Genomic DNA, 16,727 nt, shown 5'->3' with positions numbered 1-16,727 from the left:
TACACAATGGTGTTCAATTTCTGAATTTCTGTCCTTTAATAAAACTTTGGTCTTGATGATCGTAGTTTTCTGAAGTGGAACAGTACCACACCTTTGTCATTCATATTTACAACCCTCCCTCGAAGAAAATCAGTAAAAAATGTGAATATTTCCAAATGTGCAAGAACGCACTGCATACACTTGGTGACATTTTGGGGCAGCAGATCACATGTTGCGCTCTAGCCGACACACATTCTGAAACATAGATTCTAGCTCAGTGTGCGTGATTGAAAATTGAACGGAATCAATACTTAGGCTAATTAGCCTTCCTTAAAATGCAGCATTACCTGTAGCAAGTGGGAGCAAAGTGCATTTTCACGGCAAAGAGCAGCAGAGCAATCATTCCTTAAGCTTGTACATGTATCAGGCAAAAAATTCAAAAATCCACGCATTACAGTATTTTATTACATAAAATGGTTTATATGAAATATGTTTCCCTTTTACAAAAAAAATATTAGTTACATCATAGATATAATATTATTTAGCTCATATATAAACTTTCGTTGCTTTTATTTTGAGCTCACAAACCTATGGTGAAACTCATGCTTAATTTGGATCACTTTGATCATCCCGTCTTAGTTTTATGAGCAATAGTAAAAAATTCAAAGTGGATGGTCACCATGCTAGGGGCATTTGTTAATTCTGTTGGAGAGCATTACCGAGCCTGGGTACCTTGTTGAAAGGTCCTAACACTCTCTCATGCAGTGCTAAGAAAGGTATGTACCATCATCAGAGCTGTAGAAAATAGTTTTAATTCTGTCACAGTTGAAGATCTCAAAATGTTACTTCTGTCCAAAATTCCATATTTGGTGGATATAACATTGAGGAAGAACAAAATAACACGTTGAACATACATTCTTCCACGTGTACCTACTTACTTGAATGAATGTCTGTTTGAAGTATTTCTTTAAAAGGAACTTGGCGCATACTAACTCAAATCACATCAACAGTGTAGTAAATATTGGTGGGAGGGGGGACTGTTTGTTTATAGCTGCTTTTGATTCATTAGGACAGATTTTTTTGTTTGCTGTACCGAGGTCTCTCATGCTGTACCCAGACGTGACAACCATGCTGAATGTATTGCTTGCATCTAAAACTCAATAAAATATGTTTTTAAAAAAACTGTGTAGTAAATATTGCCCTGATTTGTACATTACACCAGGGTTGGCGTTAGTTCCTCAGCTGGAAAAGGCCTCATGCAAGGAGCTGAACAAGTACTCTCTGAAGGCAGACAGCACAGAATCAATTTATTATAACAAGCTTTTAAAAGAAGCTCAAAACACAGGTGGTTTCAGAGAAACAGTCAAGAAGTGTTGTGATAAGACTACTCTTTGGGGACACCTCTAGCCTTGAATTAGATAATTTAAATACAAGTTAGGCAAATTACAACTCTTCTAACGAGTCAGGAAACGCTTCTCAAGGAAATGTTTCAGGAAAGCCACAATGGTCAGACAGGCTATTTCCAGCATTTCTTAGTTTTAATCGTTGCACTGGGCGAGGGTCCCTGAGCAGAGGCAGTCCGAGGAGAACGTTGGACAGCGAGCGCTGGCATCAGGTCACTGCCAATATTAAAATGTCAAAAAGAACGTCTTTGCAATGAGGATTTTTTTTTCTCATTTCAAGGATGTAATTCATCCATTTGTCTCTAGTTTTACTATTTAAGTACAAGTCAATGGTGCTATATGTGACAAACACAGACAGTGATAATGTTTTTTCTTACGAAAGACCTGGCATCAGGGGTCTGGTCAACCCTTGCCAAGAGAAGATTCAGCAATGTTGAGCTGGGCAAAGTCATAATAGAATAATATGTTGAAGTGACCACATACTATTGACTTAGAATGAGGCCTCTCGACACATTTTGTATACATGAAAACTTATGAACTGCCCAACCATACAGTGGCATGCGTTTTTCTAGTCTGGATATATCCTGAAGTGGGCAAAATTTTAATTTTGCTTTTGTATTTTGAGAAGCATTCAAACTTTTCACTTCACAGGGGTTACAAAGTTTTGTAAATTAAAAAAAACTTTGCCTGTGGGCGAAATGTAAAAAAGTTTTTATGAAACAAATTTCCTGATCAAAATGTTGTTTTACAAGAGAAGTGGGGTTTTGCAGCTATGGTTTTCTGCCAAATCTACTTTTTGATATTTTTCTTTCCAATTTAGTTTGGAACCTTCATGTTTGCAGGTCTTGCTAATCTTTGAAGACAAAGTGATAACATTTACAGAGGAAAAACATTGCAATTGCAGTGCACTACTGTGGCTTATCTGAAGAACTATGTTGGATCCTGAAGAGTGTTCGGCTTATGGGATGACACTTGTTCTCGTTTCCGGATGAAGCATTTGCATTCTGCATTTTAAGCGTAGCTCACTCACTCATAGTTATTCAGATTACTGCTAAGAGACCACACTCTTGCTTTGAGATTGGTATTGAGGAAGCACAACTATAGCATGGTTCAAAGGCTGAGTGGAGAACAAAAAGTGTTAGAAGGAAGATTTAGAACTGCTTAAAAAGATATTTGTTTGAAAAAGAATGACACACCTACAGGTACACAGAGGGCTTAACAAGACATGCGACAAAGAGTGCAGATGTAAGTATAATGTCTGTCTGGCACTAGCGGAAGTAAAGTTCGACAAGAAAATTAGCTACACGGGAAACTGCCTGATGATCTTGTGGGATCTTATGGAGACATGCACAGCACAGTTGATAGCTGATCATTGTAAACAGGGAGTGTACCAGAGGACCAAAATCGACCAATGTAGTCTCATTGCAGAACAATGGAAGGAATGAGGAGGCTGTCAATCAATGAAGGTGGTTGTCACATGTTGTCAGTGACTCCCATTTCCATGCAGCCGTTCCTTCTCCTCACATTTGGATTTTTAGGCTGTGTATGGGAGGGGGCTCCTTATATTCTCTTCTTCAGACTTGTTTCTTTTACATATATTTTTCTGACCATGGTGATAGGGGATGCAGTATTGTGATCTTCAGTAAATCTCCCCATTATCACTTCAATGGCAAAGTCGTCTACCTTTGTGATCAGTCCTTTCCTTGTCACTTCTTGCATTGGTAGTGCTGCCTGTTCTTGCTGTATTTTCTTGCCCTTGCCATATCCTGTTTGATTACCTGCTCCACCCCTGTTTCTTGCCTGCGCCTTATCCACTTTCTAAAAATGTTCCACCCCAGCTACATAGATCTGTCGCATTCCTCTCAGACCTACTCTTGGCCATCGATTAATAGAGGTAATCGGTGAGGCAAGTACTAAAATCTGCTTAGCCAGTCAAGTACAATCAACCAGAGTTGTGTGAAAAGTGAGTTGCCCAGGCAGCAATAGGGTAGTGAGCTACACCCTAATGCTGGAGAAATGTATGGAAATATCTGTAGCGAGAAGATCAGGCAAATCAAATCTAATTCCCTTTTAGGCCCTGTGTCCCTTAACTTAAAGGATGGATGATTTGTGGATAGCGTTCATTTGCATTTTGCGAACTCTTTTGAGATCGTTGCACACAGAAGATTCATTGAGCAGCTGATATTGATGGTTTTGATTAACGCTAGATGAGTAATGAGTATTGATGTGAGTAGATAGGTGAGTTCTTGCATGAAGGAAGATGGTGAAAGGGCAGTTGATTAATGGGAGCTTGACAGCTGTGCTGAAGAAGATGATTGTGGCCAATCAAGCACCTGGGTTGAGAGATTTCATTGTAGAAAGTAGCGGCAGACAATGTGGTGGAAAATGGAAAGGGAAACTGGGCAAATGGCTACAATGAATGGGATGCTGAAGGCGTCAGTACTAGGTCTAATACTTTAGTAGTGACATTGCAGAGGGGTTAGCAGGGAAGGTGCAACACTTTATAGTCCGCACTTGAACATGCATAAATGGAAATAGCAGTTACGATTCCACATACTAAAGTGTAAAGTCATGCATTTCTGTAGTAACAGTACACAATGAGGAATAAATATTAGAAGTCTCAATATGGCAGAGGGGCACGGGTCTTTTCTCAAATATTGGGATAAATATTGTAGAGTTTGTGTAGTACGCATGCTTAGAAAGGAAATGCTGGGTAATAACAAGAGATCTATGCTGCGGAAAAACCTTAAGTTGTGTTATCACATTGTGCATAATCTTTGAGGCCTCGCCAGTACCACGTTGAGTTCTGGGCTGTATTATAGAATAGGGGGTACTCTCCCTGCTAGTGCCGAGCACACCTTTTAAAACGCGCGCTCCGTGCTAATAAGGGGAATACGCCGTATTATGTTGAATGCACTGCTCCAAGGGCAAGCGCTTTGTATTGCTGCCCTGGGGGCAGCGCATTCAAGTGTAACATGGAGCATCTTTGAAGCTGCTGTTCTGTGTTTCACTGTGCAGGCAGCAACCCTTCTGCACTTTTAAGGGGGACTACAGATCCCCTTGCAAGTGGATGCAGTGAGTGACTGCACCCGCCTGCAAGGGGATGTCTAGGAGGTCCAAGGGACCTCCTTTCCCCCTCTAGAGAGTTGCCTTTAGGGTGTGCGCTGACAGTGCGGCGCCTTTGAGGTTGCACAATGTCAGTGCACCACCTGACAGCTTCTATGCCTCTGCGCCTTAATACATCGTGGGCGCAGAGTCAACTGAGGTAACACCCTCTAGTGATAGCACTGGTGCTATATGTGCGCCAGCTCTATCTGTGTTACAGAAAAGGCGGCACAAGCTTCTACAACCCTTTCTGAAATACCAGAGTGCCCTGCGGACGCGGAATGCAGGCGCACATGCCCAATGTGCCCCGGCATTTTGTATGATAAGGCCCATGGGCAAACCATGGTAGACACAAGCAGTTGAGGTGCTAACAAATGGCAGGAAGTCTGCACTAAAAATATTTTAAAAAGATGAGCAAGGATGTGTAAGTTTACAGTCGGGAACAGTGGAGGGAGTGGTAAGATCTGTTGGAGCTACGGATGTACGTTAAGGGTTAAAAGTACGCTAGTGGGAATGAAGCTATTACAACTAACGTTCTGTTCAAGAACTAGAGGAAACTATTAAGATATGTGCTGGAGAGGCTCCAGAACAGAGGAAGGAAGGCGTCCACCTAAATAGTAATAAATGTAATGCATCTGGCTTTGAGTCAGAGCAACCAGATGTAACACAGGCAACAGATTCAAAACGGCCTGACAAAGACTTAGGGTACTATAATTAGTTTGAGGCCAATGATAGCAGCTAACTCTGGGTCTTATTTAGGATTCTCACTTCAGTACATAGTGAAACCACTTTGGGCCTGATTTAGAGTTTGGCAGACGGGTTACTCCGTCACAAATGTGCAGGATTTTACGTCTGCCTCGTTACAAGGGCATTAGATCCTATGGCACTTGTAATAAAGCGATGAGATATCCGTCATGTTTGTGACAGAGTAAAACATCCACCAAACTGTAAATCAGGCCCATTGTCCCACTGTGTCTCTGTTCCTGCATACAGGTACAATAGGAGCACTTTCCATCAGTCCAAAAGCATATAAAGCGCTATGTACATATCAGATCATTTCCGGCTTAATTCACTACACATTTTGTGCATCATAAGCTCAACTTAGATGCTCAAAAAGAGTCTTTAGAGGGCACAATGGGGAGATCCAAATTGATAGAATTTATAATTCTGGAAAATTTGCGAGTTTCTGGAGTTCTCAGGGGAGCGGGTCGTTGGGACCCTTTGCAAAGGTGGTTAAACCCACAAAGTTGGAAACTTGTTTGTATTCACAATTGTTCCCCGTCAGTTTGCACACTCTGATGTTTACATGTATCGAAGAGGAAGGAATAGCCCCATCGAAGGATGTAAGGCGAGGCATACATAGAGGGTTGCTATAGATTTAGCTAGACGTGTACAGCTAGCATCTTTGGTATTCGTGGGAGGAAGAAGGATTATGATAAAAGTATGCTGGAAGTGGAAAAGTCATAGGAAAGAAGATTGTCCGGTAGATGTGAGGAAAGGGTGATGATGCGAGGGTGATGATGAAAAGTGCAACTACTAAGTGCTAAATTATTGCATATTGCAAAGCTCTGCCATATTCTCTGCACTGTGAATGGAAATGACTACACAAATGGTAACCTTTTGCAGACGAGTTTCTTTCGGTTAGCCAATTGCTGGTACACAGTAGGCTAGTGACTTACACAGGATCACACAGAGTACTAGCCGCACACCTGCCACTTCATGCCAGAGTTCTTACTTGTTTTTCCTTCTGATTTGAGCACTATACTGAGCAATAACAGTGAAGGGATGTCTGACTTCATGGGAGTGGACAGTGTTAAGAAATTATACTTCGCAGAAACGAAGCACCAATTTTCTTTACTAAAATTCATCATGAAATAAGGGGAGTGCACTGCAATCATCCCACTTACTGCTGGTTGTCATGAAGCAGGTAATTAAGTTTAAAACAGCCAGTCACATAGTCTGATTAGAAGCTATTGTGTTTTAAACAGAATATGGAAGAGTTTTTAGGTGATGGCTTTCTGTTTCTAGAGCAGCACCTTGCACAACGTGTTACAATAGATTTCAACCAATCAGCAGCCATGGTTGGTAAAGCTCAATATAAAACACCTGAATGTCTCAAAAGGATTTGCAGCAAAAGAAAAATATGTAGTGAGCGTTTCTGTTTCATTTTCATTCACTGTTTAACTCTTTCTATTCCAAACTTCCCATTTCCATTGCGATAGTTTAGTGTGAAGGTTGGAATGTTGCAACATCTGGTAACCAGCCAAAAAGTAAGTAAAGATGGAGTCTATCTCTGAAGAGCCGATGTTTGCAAATAATGTTTGGACGGTGTAGGACTGGTCATGTTCAGCTTGTGACAAACCAGGTTATCTGCGGGTATTTAATGTCAAAATAGCTGGTAGCATATCCAATGGCCCAAAATACTGGAATCCAAGAATATAAGTCGAACTATCAGAGACTCAGAAGGCTGCACAGTATCTCTGTTGCAAATACCAGTACAGATGCTAAGTTTTTTAGACCATCTGGAATGCTGTGTTTTGGGTGGGCACCATGATAGGTGTGGCATCTAATTTCATAGGACTGGCATAGCTTCCTGGTCTTGACTCTGAGCCTCTTGCTTCTGCATGGCCATGGCTGAAATGTATAGGCCCTGAACGTGGCGTGGCTTGAGTTGAAAGCGTCTGTTGACTGCGACAGGCACTGTTGTTGGTCGACCGGGTAGAGGAGGAGCCAGAGCGGGAACTTCTGGAACCTGAGAAGGAAGATCCTGGCTGAACTAGACGGGCTTTCGGTGCCTCAGCATCTTCCCTAGAGGAGAAATACAAAGGATGGATAAATAGCAGTTCAAATAATAACATTCACCTAAAGAATTTAGCAAACACAAACATTTTCTGTACTTTTCAAAGCTCCACTAAATGCAACCCAGTTCTATTAATTGTGCTCCTATCAACTCTAAAACCACATTTCCGTTTCGGGAGGGAAAATGAGAATTGTCATGCAAGAATGTCAGCACAAGTGCAAAATTAGCTAAACAAAGAAATTGTATAATTATTAAATGGTGACTTATACTAAGAACCCCAAGGATTTTTTTTATATTGCCCCATCATTTCAGGTTGTTAACATTAGTTGAAGTGACTATTAAATGGCATGATAGTACTGTAAGATGAAATATATTTGAGTAGGAATGTATGAAGATGCTTCTACTTTAAAAAAACCTGTCAGAATGGGGTTTCTGGTTGGCTATGCTATGCACCTAAGGCAGGCAGAATCCACCACTCTAGTCAGGGTAAGGGAGTTACACACCCAAGATAACCTCTGCTCACCCCCTTGGTAGTTTGGCCAGAGCAGTCAGGCTTATCCCAGAGGCAATGTGTAAAGCGTTTGCGTAACACACACACACACTAGTGACACAATAAATACACCACAAATGAGACTCCACACAATATTATATAAACATACATTTATGTATTGTACATAACCATAGACCAAGACAGCATGAGCCAATAATTACTTGGCCAACTAGGCAATTGTCGTAACATCACCGGTAGTGCAATAAGATGTAGACTTATATGTTGCACACGCCATGAAAACACTATCACTGCAAGTACGAATGCAAATCCTGAAATAATACTCATTACCCTGTACTAGCAAGGCAAACGACACATATCATAACATCAGGGCATGAAATGTCAGAGTTAGGGTAGAGCAAGCCCACTTAAACCACCAGGTATCATCATAGTACATGACCACTAAGTAACACCATAAACACATAGGGTAAATCACCTACAACTGCAGTGAACCTATAGAGACAGTTCACCTGTGCTTCAAGACAGTTCGCCTGGCTTAAGTCCTTCCTGAGTGATAGGGCTCAGGCGGTCCACCTAGCTGGTTTCACCGCTGCCTCTCGTAAGGTTGTATGTGGAGTCCCCCAAGGTTCCTCACTTTCCCCTCTTTTGTTTAATTTATACATCTACCCCCTTATTTTTATGTTACAGCAGCTTGAGGTCACGGTGTTCAATTACGCCGATGACCTCCAGCTAATTTTTAACCTCTCCCATTCTTCCTCATCCTCCTTGAACGTCCAATCCGTTATGTTGTTCATCCAGGATTGGATGAACTGCAACCACCTCAAACTCAACCCGGACAAGACGGAGTTAGTCCTGACCGGAGGTGGTTGCAGTCCTTGGTCCCCTTCCCACTGGCCCTCTTCACTTGGTGTCCCCCCGCTCCCAGTTCCCAAGGTCAAAACCCTTGGTATTTCCCTGAATTCTTCACTTTCCGTTCACTCACAGGTCAATTCGGTTGTTTCCTCCTGTTTTTTTTCCCTCAGAATCATTAGGAAGATCTCTCGCTTTTTCTCTCTACCTGCCCCAAAAATCATAGTGATGGCCATGGTGCTCTCGCGCCTTGACTATGGGAACATCATCTACAATGGCGCCCCAGCCTACGCCATTCGCCGTCTGCAGCTAGTGCAGAACCAGGCTGCTCGCCTGATTCACGGCCTGCCTAAATTCCATCGAGCCACTCCCCTATTGCAGGCCCTGCACTGGCTGCCGGTGAAAGAGCGAGCCTTGTTCAAGCTTGGCTGTACCACCTTTCAGGCCAAAATGGGCACCGCCCCGGAATTCATCTGCTCCGCCATCACTCCCTACACGCCAGGAAGAGAGCTTCGATCCACCCATCAGGCCCTGTTAACTACCCCCCGTTTTAGTAAGAAAAAGGCGGGCGGAACAAAATTTGCAGTGCTCGCTCCTGCGTTTTGGAACTCCCTCCCGACGGAACTCCGTATGACACCCTCCTACATCGAGTTCCGGAAAGGTCTCAAAACTTTGCTCTTCTCCCGAGCCTATAATGCCTAAACTCCCTCCGCTCCTGTCTGTCTCCTCACAATCCAAAAGCGCCAAGAAACCGCATGGTAGAAGTGCGCTATACAAATGTTTTTAAATTCAAATTCAAATTCAAGTACATGTTAAGGGGTATGTAATGAACTCCATCTGGGGATAAATACAATTCTACACTGTAGGCCGCAGTAACAACTGTGTGCCAACTACGGGAGATATGGTAGCTTAGGCTTGGTTTCAAAACAATGTGGCAACGTCCTCAGGGAAATCGGGGCCTCCGCCAAGGATCGCGCCCGTAAGGCCACCAACAAAGGACAATGTCCCCCATGGTATGTGCAAAAAAGGGGGGACACACTTCAGGACCCCGTGGGAGACCTTGTTTGGTCCCAGTGCTCAATTCTCAACTGCATCTGGCCATGAGCGCGCAGTGCAGCTTTCAAGGCCAGTACCGTATTTCCAGGGATGCAAAATCCAGGAGCCGGTAACACTGTGGCAGCCTCCCCCCTAGAAGGGGTAGGTGGGGCTCAGTACTGCTCGGCAAGATGACCACTGGCAAGCAGCGTATCTCGGTTGGAGCCGGCCAGGATTGAGAATTGGCCCCTCCCTTCTTACACGGGCCGGGTCGAACTGGGCTCCATTTTTACAACAATCAGCCTCCCAGGCTCTGTCTCTCAATGTGTTCTTGAATCCCGCAGCAGGGTGTGCCAGCTGAATGAATGTGCTTGTTTCCCAGGTACTGCGCCTTTAGGGCAGTCGTCACTGCTCCGCTGAAGGAGCCTTCCACGAGGGCACCTGCAACAGGGAGGGGCATGTGGCCTCTCAGGATGCCTCACTTTCTACTACTCCATCTGAGGAAGCGCTTTCTTTGGGGAGCGAGGAGCTCTGCTGCTATGGGAGTGGTATACATCATGCAGCACACACTGACCCTTAAAGCAGGAGAACTGCTTTACACACGTTGACTGAAAAAAAGAGCACTCACCATGTGCTGTCTCTTGGGAATTGAAAATGACTGGACTCGAGTCCAGTAAAGCTAAGTAAATAGGAGTCTTTTGATCCTGACAGAACAAGAAGCACATACCAAGCACTAGGGAGCACACAGGACAAGCCACAAAATCTGGTGAGCACTGAGGTTACACAAGCAGGGAGACAGGCAGAAGACCAACACATCAGATAGTTGCAGAGTGGCAGTCCCTCCTACAGACCAGCAGGCAGCAGGCAAACCAGCAAAGCAAAGCAGTTCAATGGTGGTTCTGCCTCGCAGCCTAGCAGTTCCTTATGGGAATGTGCAGTCTATAGAGCCAGTAGTGTCTGTTACAAGTCCCCTGGACGTATACTCAAATGTCTTTGATGTGGAGGTAACTTCAAAAGAAATCTTAGAAGTGCAAAACACCCCCATTCAATCACAGCCCCAGCTCCAGACATCAGTAGGAGGTAAACAAGCCCATTGTGTGAGGGCAGGACTCAGCCTATACAAATGTAATTGGACCCATCTCTCTCTCTCCCAGCCAGGGAAGACCATTCAGTATGCAGATGAATGCATATGCAAACCTGTTACACCCAACCCTTCTCGTGTGATGGCTGTCTGGTAAGCATGCACAAAGCACAGCTGTCACTCTACCCTAGACGTGGATTAGAGTCAGGCTGCAAAGCACAAAGGGGGATATGTACAAGGAAGTGGCAGAAAGAGGCGTTAACCTTCCTGGCTTAATTCCACTCTACGACACTTCTGAAACGCAAGGCTGAACCATATTTAGAAGAATGTGGTGCAGCCTTGCGTTTCCCCCTGCGATGGCCCTAAGTTTAGCAACTTAGCGCCAATGCAGGCACTCTTGCACCATAGTGCAAGGGTGTCTACAGGCAGGGGAGGATTGTTTATGTGTAGGACGGTGTCTCTTCCTGCACATAAACAATCCTAAAATGCCATTCTGTCACTGTCATGTGTGCTGCTTCATGCAGCACACATGAAAGTAACAACAAGCATTTTTTTTAAAGGATGCTTGTCACTGTGGGCCGGTTTTGCCATATCGGCCCCCAGTAACAAAAGCGGGAGCAGTGCTTTCTACTAGCACCGTCCGACACTCCCAGGGTCGTTGAGCAGCAATCTGCCAGGGCTCGTTGCTGTTCCCAGTCCAGCCCTGTGCCCACTGCAACACCCACTGCCCACCCCGTTCACGCCAACCATAGCGTGAAAGGGGGCCTTATTTACAAGGCAGTGTTAAGCCATGTTAAGTGGCTTAACCCTGCATTGTAAATAAGGAGCAGCCCTTATTGCCACCACAACGTCGATAAAAGTAATGTTGTGGTGGCGATAGGGGCTTGTACATATGCCCCAAAGAGTCATAAGCATATAGAAATGCCCGTTTTCTAAAAGTGGTATTCCTACAATATTAATGAGAAATCTGCCTTACACCAATAAGCAGGATTTATCACCACTAGTCCAAACATACCAAACATGGGAACGATAAGCCTTTCAGATCAGAAATTACCACTGAAAAACATCTCATTGAATTCCCAATGCTACCCAATGATATAAGCAGCACTCACTGTAGTGAAAAACAAAATAGGGTGTTTGTGACTACCAGGACTTGCCACACAATAAAGGCACCTGTCCTACCTTCTATCTACACACCACCCTGTCCCTGGGACCCACCTAGGGAAGACCTATATATATATAGTAAAGGGTTCGTTTCAGGTTGACAAGTACATTGAAATGCCAAGTCAATGTGAAAGTAAACTGCACACGCAGGCACTGCAGTGGTAGGCCTGAGACAGGTTGGAAAGGCTACTTTTGCGAATGGTGCAAGCAGCACTGCAGACCCACTAGTTGCATTCATTTTACAGGTCCTGGGAATATGGGATACCACTGTACAAGGGACTTACAAGTAAATTAAATATTTCAAACAGGTTCAAGCCAATCATACCATGTTTAAAGGGGAGAGCACGTGCACGTTAGCACTGAATAGAAGAGGTAAAGTGCCCAGAGTCCTAAAGCCAACAAAAACAGGTCAGATTAAAATACAGACAGAAGGCAAAATATTTGGTAATAACCCTGCAAAATGAGCCAGGTCCCACAAAACCCTAGTGAACTCTTTTACAGGTGGCTCTTGTCCCTTCCTCAGAGCCCACCGACCTATATTGCTCAGGAAGAACTTGGGTGTGGAGTATCTCTATAATGTTCTCGCCCTCTGTCCTGTCCACAGTGTGGTCATCAACCTGCCCTTCTGTTAACAAGATCATTATGGAAGACTGCTTAAAGTTAGACGGGGCTCATTAAATTAAATGGTTAGCTTATGCCACAGAGCTGTTTTGTGCTCTTGGTTGACCTTCTTTTTTCTTTAATCCTGATTGTATTATTAGAGAGAGCCAACACAAAAATCTGATTCTTTAACCACAAGAGGGATGCATTCGAGCTCATGCCCATGCGAAATCTATCTTGAGCATAGAGCCACATTTGATGCTGGTACGTAGTATAAATACTCGCTTCATTCATACCAGATTCAAATTAAGTCAGGGTCTCTCCTCTGCTATGGCTGAGGAGCATAGCCACACTGAAAAATAAACTGATAATAAAGCTATTTTATTATAATTTTATTTTTCTTACTTTACTGCTAGCAGAGCAGAGGTTAGGGCTGGGGTGCAGCCATGCTGACAAGCATCACGTCAGCAGTAGGGAGTAGTGGTAGGCACCTATAAGTGAGTATGTCAGTTTGTCCGGCAATCTTAAGATGCATTCAAGGTTCATGCAGGTTTCAACCTGATATCTGCTGTTCTCAGCGCAGTGGTCTCAGGACTGGACCGTAAGGAGTCAGGAGGAGTCGACGAGAGCTCCAGAACACATGAGTTAGAAATAGGATTGCTGCATAAAGGTGATGCTTCCTGTGTTCACTAAGTCTCACCAAATATCGTGGATATTAGTGGAGTTCATTAGTAAGCAGCAAAATTCAGAAGGATTTATAGGAATAGTTACTTATAAGTTCCGAGGATCTACCTCAAGTTAAAGCAACAATAACCTCTGCCTCGTGGGCATCTGCCATTTTAAAGTCAGGCAGAGTGTAGAGCGGATTTGCCCGAATTCGTCACTCAGAGACAATGTTTATAATTGTATACATGACTAACCAGAAGTTTTGGAAATAGCCCTACGCTCGTAGGCTCGAGAAGGCAAGCAGATTGTTTTACTTGTGGGTTGCAGCTTTAATGTGTACCAGGATGTGTGTGAAGTGCTTCGGGACATCAGGCATTTTGTCCCTCAAAGAGTTGAGCATACTCTGAGTTCAGCGCGTGAGGGAAGAAAGCAGAGTAATGAGCTCACCAATTGGTTTGAAACCGTGCTCATCAGTTGCCCCCAGTAATCTGTTTAATGGATCTACTGCTCTATCCATCCGGGATCATCTTTGTGGTGGGAAAGTTCGCTGTTGTCTGCAATGTCGACGGGAGCAGCATAGCTATGCTGCCATGCACTACACCGTCCTGGCAAGTCCGCAAGTCCTGTCTGCATCCCTCTGATCATAGTGATCACAGGTGGTGCACTATGGGTGTACTATGGATGTTCAGAATTATTTCAACACCCAAGCTGTATACTACCCATTCGATGCAGACTTAAGCCTTCGTGGCTTCACAGCCATGTCCGACCACTTAGGTCCTGCTAATCCCTCACCACTTGTCCAGCTAAACTCCTTTAACACCCAGACACCTTTTCTCATCTAGTGCATGGGCCCCCTGGTTCATGCTACCATCCACCCAATCAGTGCTGCTCTCTAATCTCAACATACCATTCATACATCGAAACAGCATGCAACCCTGGCATGCAATCTGAATCACTTAGCCTGTGGGAAAACCATGGCTGACAATGAGTCCAAACCAGGCAATATGCGCACCAAAGCAGAGCCTCAGCTCCCTGAGTCACCTGTTAAAAGCAAGACTGAAACAAAGAGCATCATGGACATGATACTTAAAACATTAGATATGATGCATGATCAAGCAAAATCCACCATACTCAACTCAGACATTATGCAGCAAGAATTGTGCAGTATCAGGTCCGACATAATTTTCATCAACAACAAAGTATTGGAAGCCGAGGGGCGAATCAGCTCTCTTAGTCAAGTATTTCAATAAGAGATCTCCAGAAATTGAAAACCACTACCAAAAACCTGCAAGAGAATTCGCAGGGGGAACCTGTGCATCTTTGGGTTGCCCGAAGGTTCAGAAGGCTCATCAGACTTTTGCAATTTTTTTCCAGAAAAGTAGATCCCTCAAATGACTGACCTAACCTTCAAGAAGGACTTCGAGCTTGAGGGAGCACACCGGGTACCGTCCTTCAATTCTGATAACAGAACACTGCCGCTCGCTGAAATTCCAACATACAGAGTTGATTCTCAACCATGTGTATAAGAACAACCACATACTTTGGAAAGGCCACAAAATCTACGTCTCTCAGTATTACTCCAGACCCACAATGGAGACAAGGAAGGGCTTTCTTGCCCTTTGTACCAGACTTGAAGCCTCAAATCTACAGTTTACTATCATCAGGCCAGCAAAATTCAGTTTATGCAAAGATCCAAAGCCCCACCAGGCACCACCAGTTGTTCATAGAAGATAGAGAGATGGACACCGTCTTGATCCTCACCACTGTACATCTTCTAAACTATATCCTTTTCCACTGTTTGTCTGGGCTTACAGAGGCCTCTCTCTGCACCTATGCTGTTCACAACTTCCAAGCCCTCTTTAAACTTACACAGTTTGAGTCCTCCCTACAGACTACTCCTGTACATTGTTCCACAGTATTTTACAGAGTTATAATCTTTCACACAGTTCAACAATGTTATACAGTACTACATGCCTTCTCATACACTCAGTACATAGAGTACTTGGTCCTACCTTTGGCTTAGTGCCCCACTGGAAACACCCTTGGCCCCTTGGCCCCTTGCTACTCACCACTTGCTGCAATTGTGTGTCACAAGAAAGGCCCAGACCCATTACAGGTGCTGCAGGCCCCTAACAGATCCCCTCTCACTATTCCCAATTTTATGTAACAGGGGCTTTCGACATCATAATCTTTTCTTAAATCACTCAATCCCAGATCACAGAGGGTTACGATCTTATATCGTTCATTCCATTGCCCACCGGAACAGGGGCACCCTCTTTCTTAATCTATCAAGTCCCCGTTTACACCCAATTGTTAATGAAATCCCAATTCTTGCTGATTTTATCAGTGATTGCTGCTTTCTTGCAGTCCCTCCATGCCCATGAAGTGACCCCTCCTACTATAGCTTCATTCGATTCTAAAACTCGTAGTTACTAGCCTTTCCGATAACTAAACTAGGTACTCTACTAATGTCAGAGATATCAAGCATATAGACCCTCTCCATATAATCCTCTTTCTGTCTGTAGAAATCAGGTTATACTTATAGTTTGTTGTTTGTCGTGAGACCGTGAGGGTGGGTTTCACCCGTTGTCGTCTCCCTCACATTCACTGTTTGGGTTGGGTTGGGTGGGTGGGGAGCGAGGGGGATGAGGACGTTTGGCAGTTTGGGTTATTTTCTTCTCCTTTTTATTTTTAATCTTATGTCATGTTTAATTCTGCCCTATGGTACTTATTTTGCTCTACGTTTGCCTTCCTATGCAGCTCAACTACTACAAGCTAATCCTTGCCATTGGCTCCAGTTCAGAGACTTGCTTTCCTACAACACATTGAAGATCTACACGATCCCAGAGGGTCTTTAAGTATGCTACACCCTTGCTGTCTGCCAGCACCTAATTATTTCAATCATACACTGCACGACCCCATGCCAGGCTTATACTCAGGCTCAAGACTACCCATCTTATACACAATACAATCCACATCCTACATTCTACCGCCAAATAGCCAAGTTCACACCTCTACAATATGAATAACCGCCCATTAGACTGTAAGTTCAAATTTCTATTTGTAAATATCACCCAATTAAACGGTCAAAAAATTGAAAACTGTCTATTTAAACTGAAACCTGAGGTAATCCTATGACAGGAAACTAAAATCTTTCATGGAAATCTCACGGGCTTTGGGAGAAGTTGGCTCGCGGACGTCCTCTGCTCTCCCACCGAAAGTAAAAAGGGGTGTGTTGCCAACTTGATCTCTAAGAATTCAGGTCTGACCACCGATTCGCACATAACAGATGTCAAAGGTAGATGGGTTCTGTCCAAGTTCTCTAAAAACTCTAGCCGCTTACATGTCCTTAATGTATATGTGGCCCGAATTCCCATGAACCTGAATTTTGGGACTCCCTGACTCTCCCCCCTTGAGTCAAATCCCAAGTGATGATCTCATTATACTGGGCTGTGATCTCAATATCCCCCTAGATTTAACCATTGACAGCCAATCAAGATCTCCCCTTCAACGCTCTAGACCCCCCCAAATCACTCC

The 16,727-nt window shown here is 44.0% G+C and overlaps 1 protein-coding gene across 1 annotated transcript in view; it reads right to left on the bottom strand.

Annotated features, from left to right (window-relative positions):
* Window positions 1-5: 5 nt before the first annotated feature.
* CLMP (CXADR like cell adhesion molecule) overlaps window positions 6-16,727 on the bottom strand; it is a 452,262-nt gene continuing 435,540 nt past the window's right edge. The window contains exon 7 of the mRNA XM_086956962.1: window positions 6-7,295. Within this exon, the coding sequence (XP_086813088.1) occupies window positions 7,001-7,295 (295 nt within the window). The 3' untranslated portion in view covers window positions 6-7,000. The remainder of the gene's footprint in view (window positions 7,296-16,727) is intronic.

This window comes from Lissotriton vulgaris, chromosome 2_1 (assembly GCF_964263255.1).
Source record: "Lissotriton vulgaris chromosome 2_1, aLisVul1.2, whole genome shotgun sequence".
Lineage (NCBI taxonomy): Eukaryota > Metazoa > Chordata > Amphibia > Caudata > Salamandridae > Lissotriton > Lissotriton vulgaris.
The sequence above is the reverse complement of the archived record's forward strand: the minus strand, read 5'-3'. Positions and strand labels throughout refer to the sequence as shown.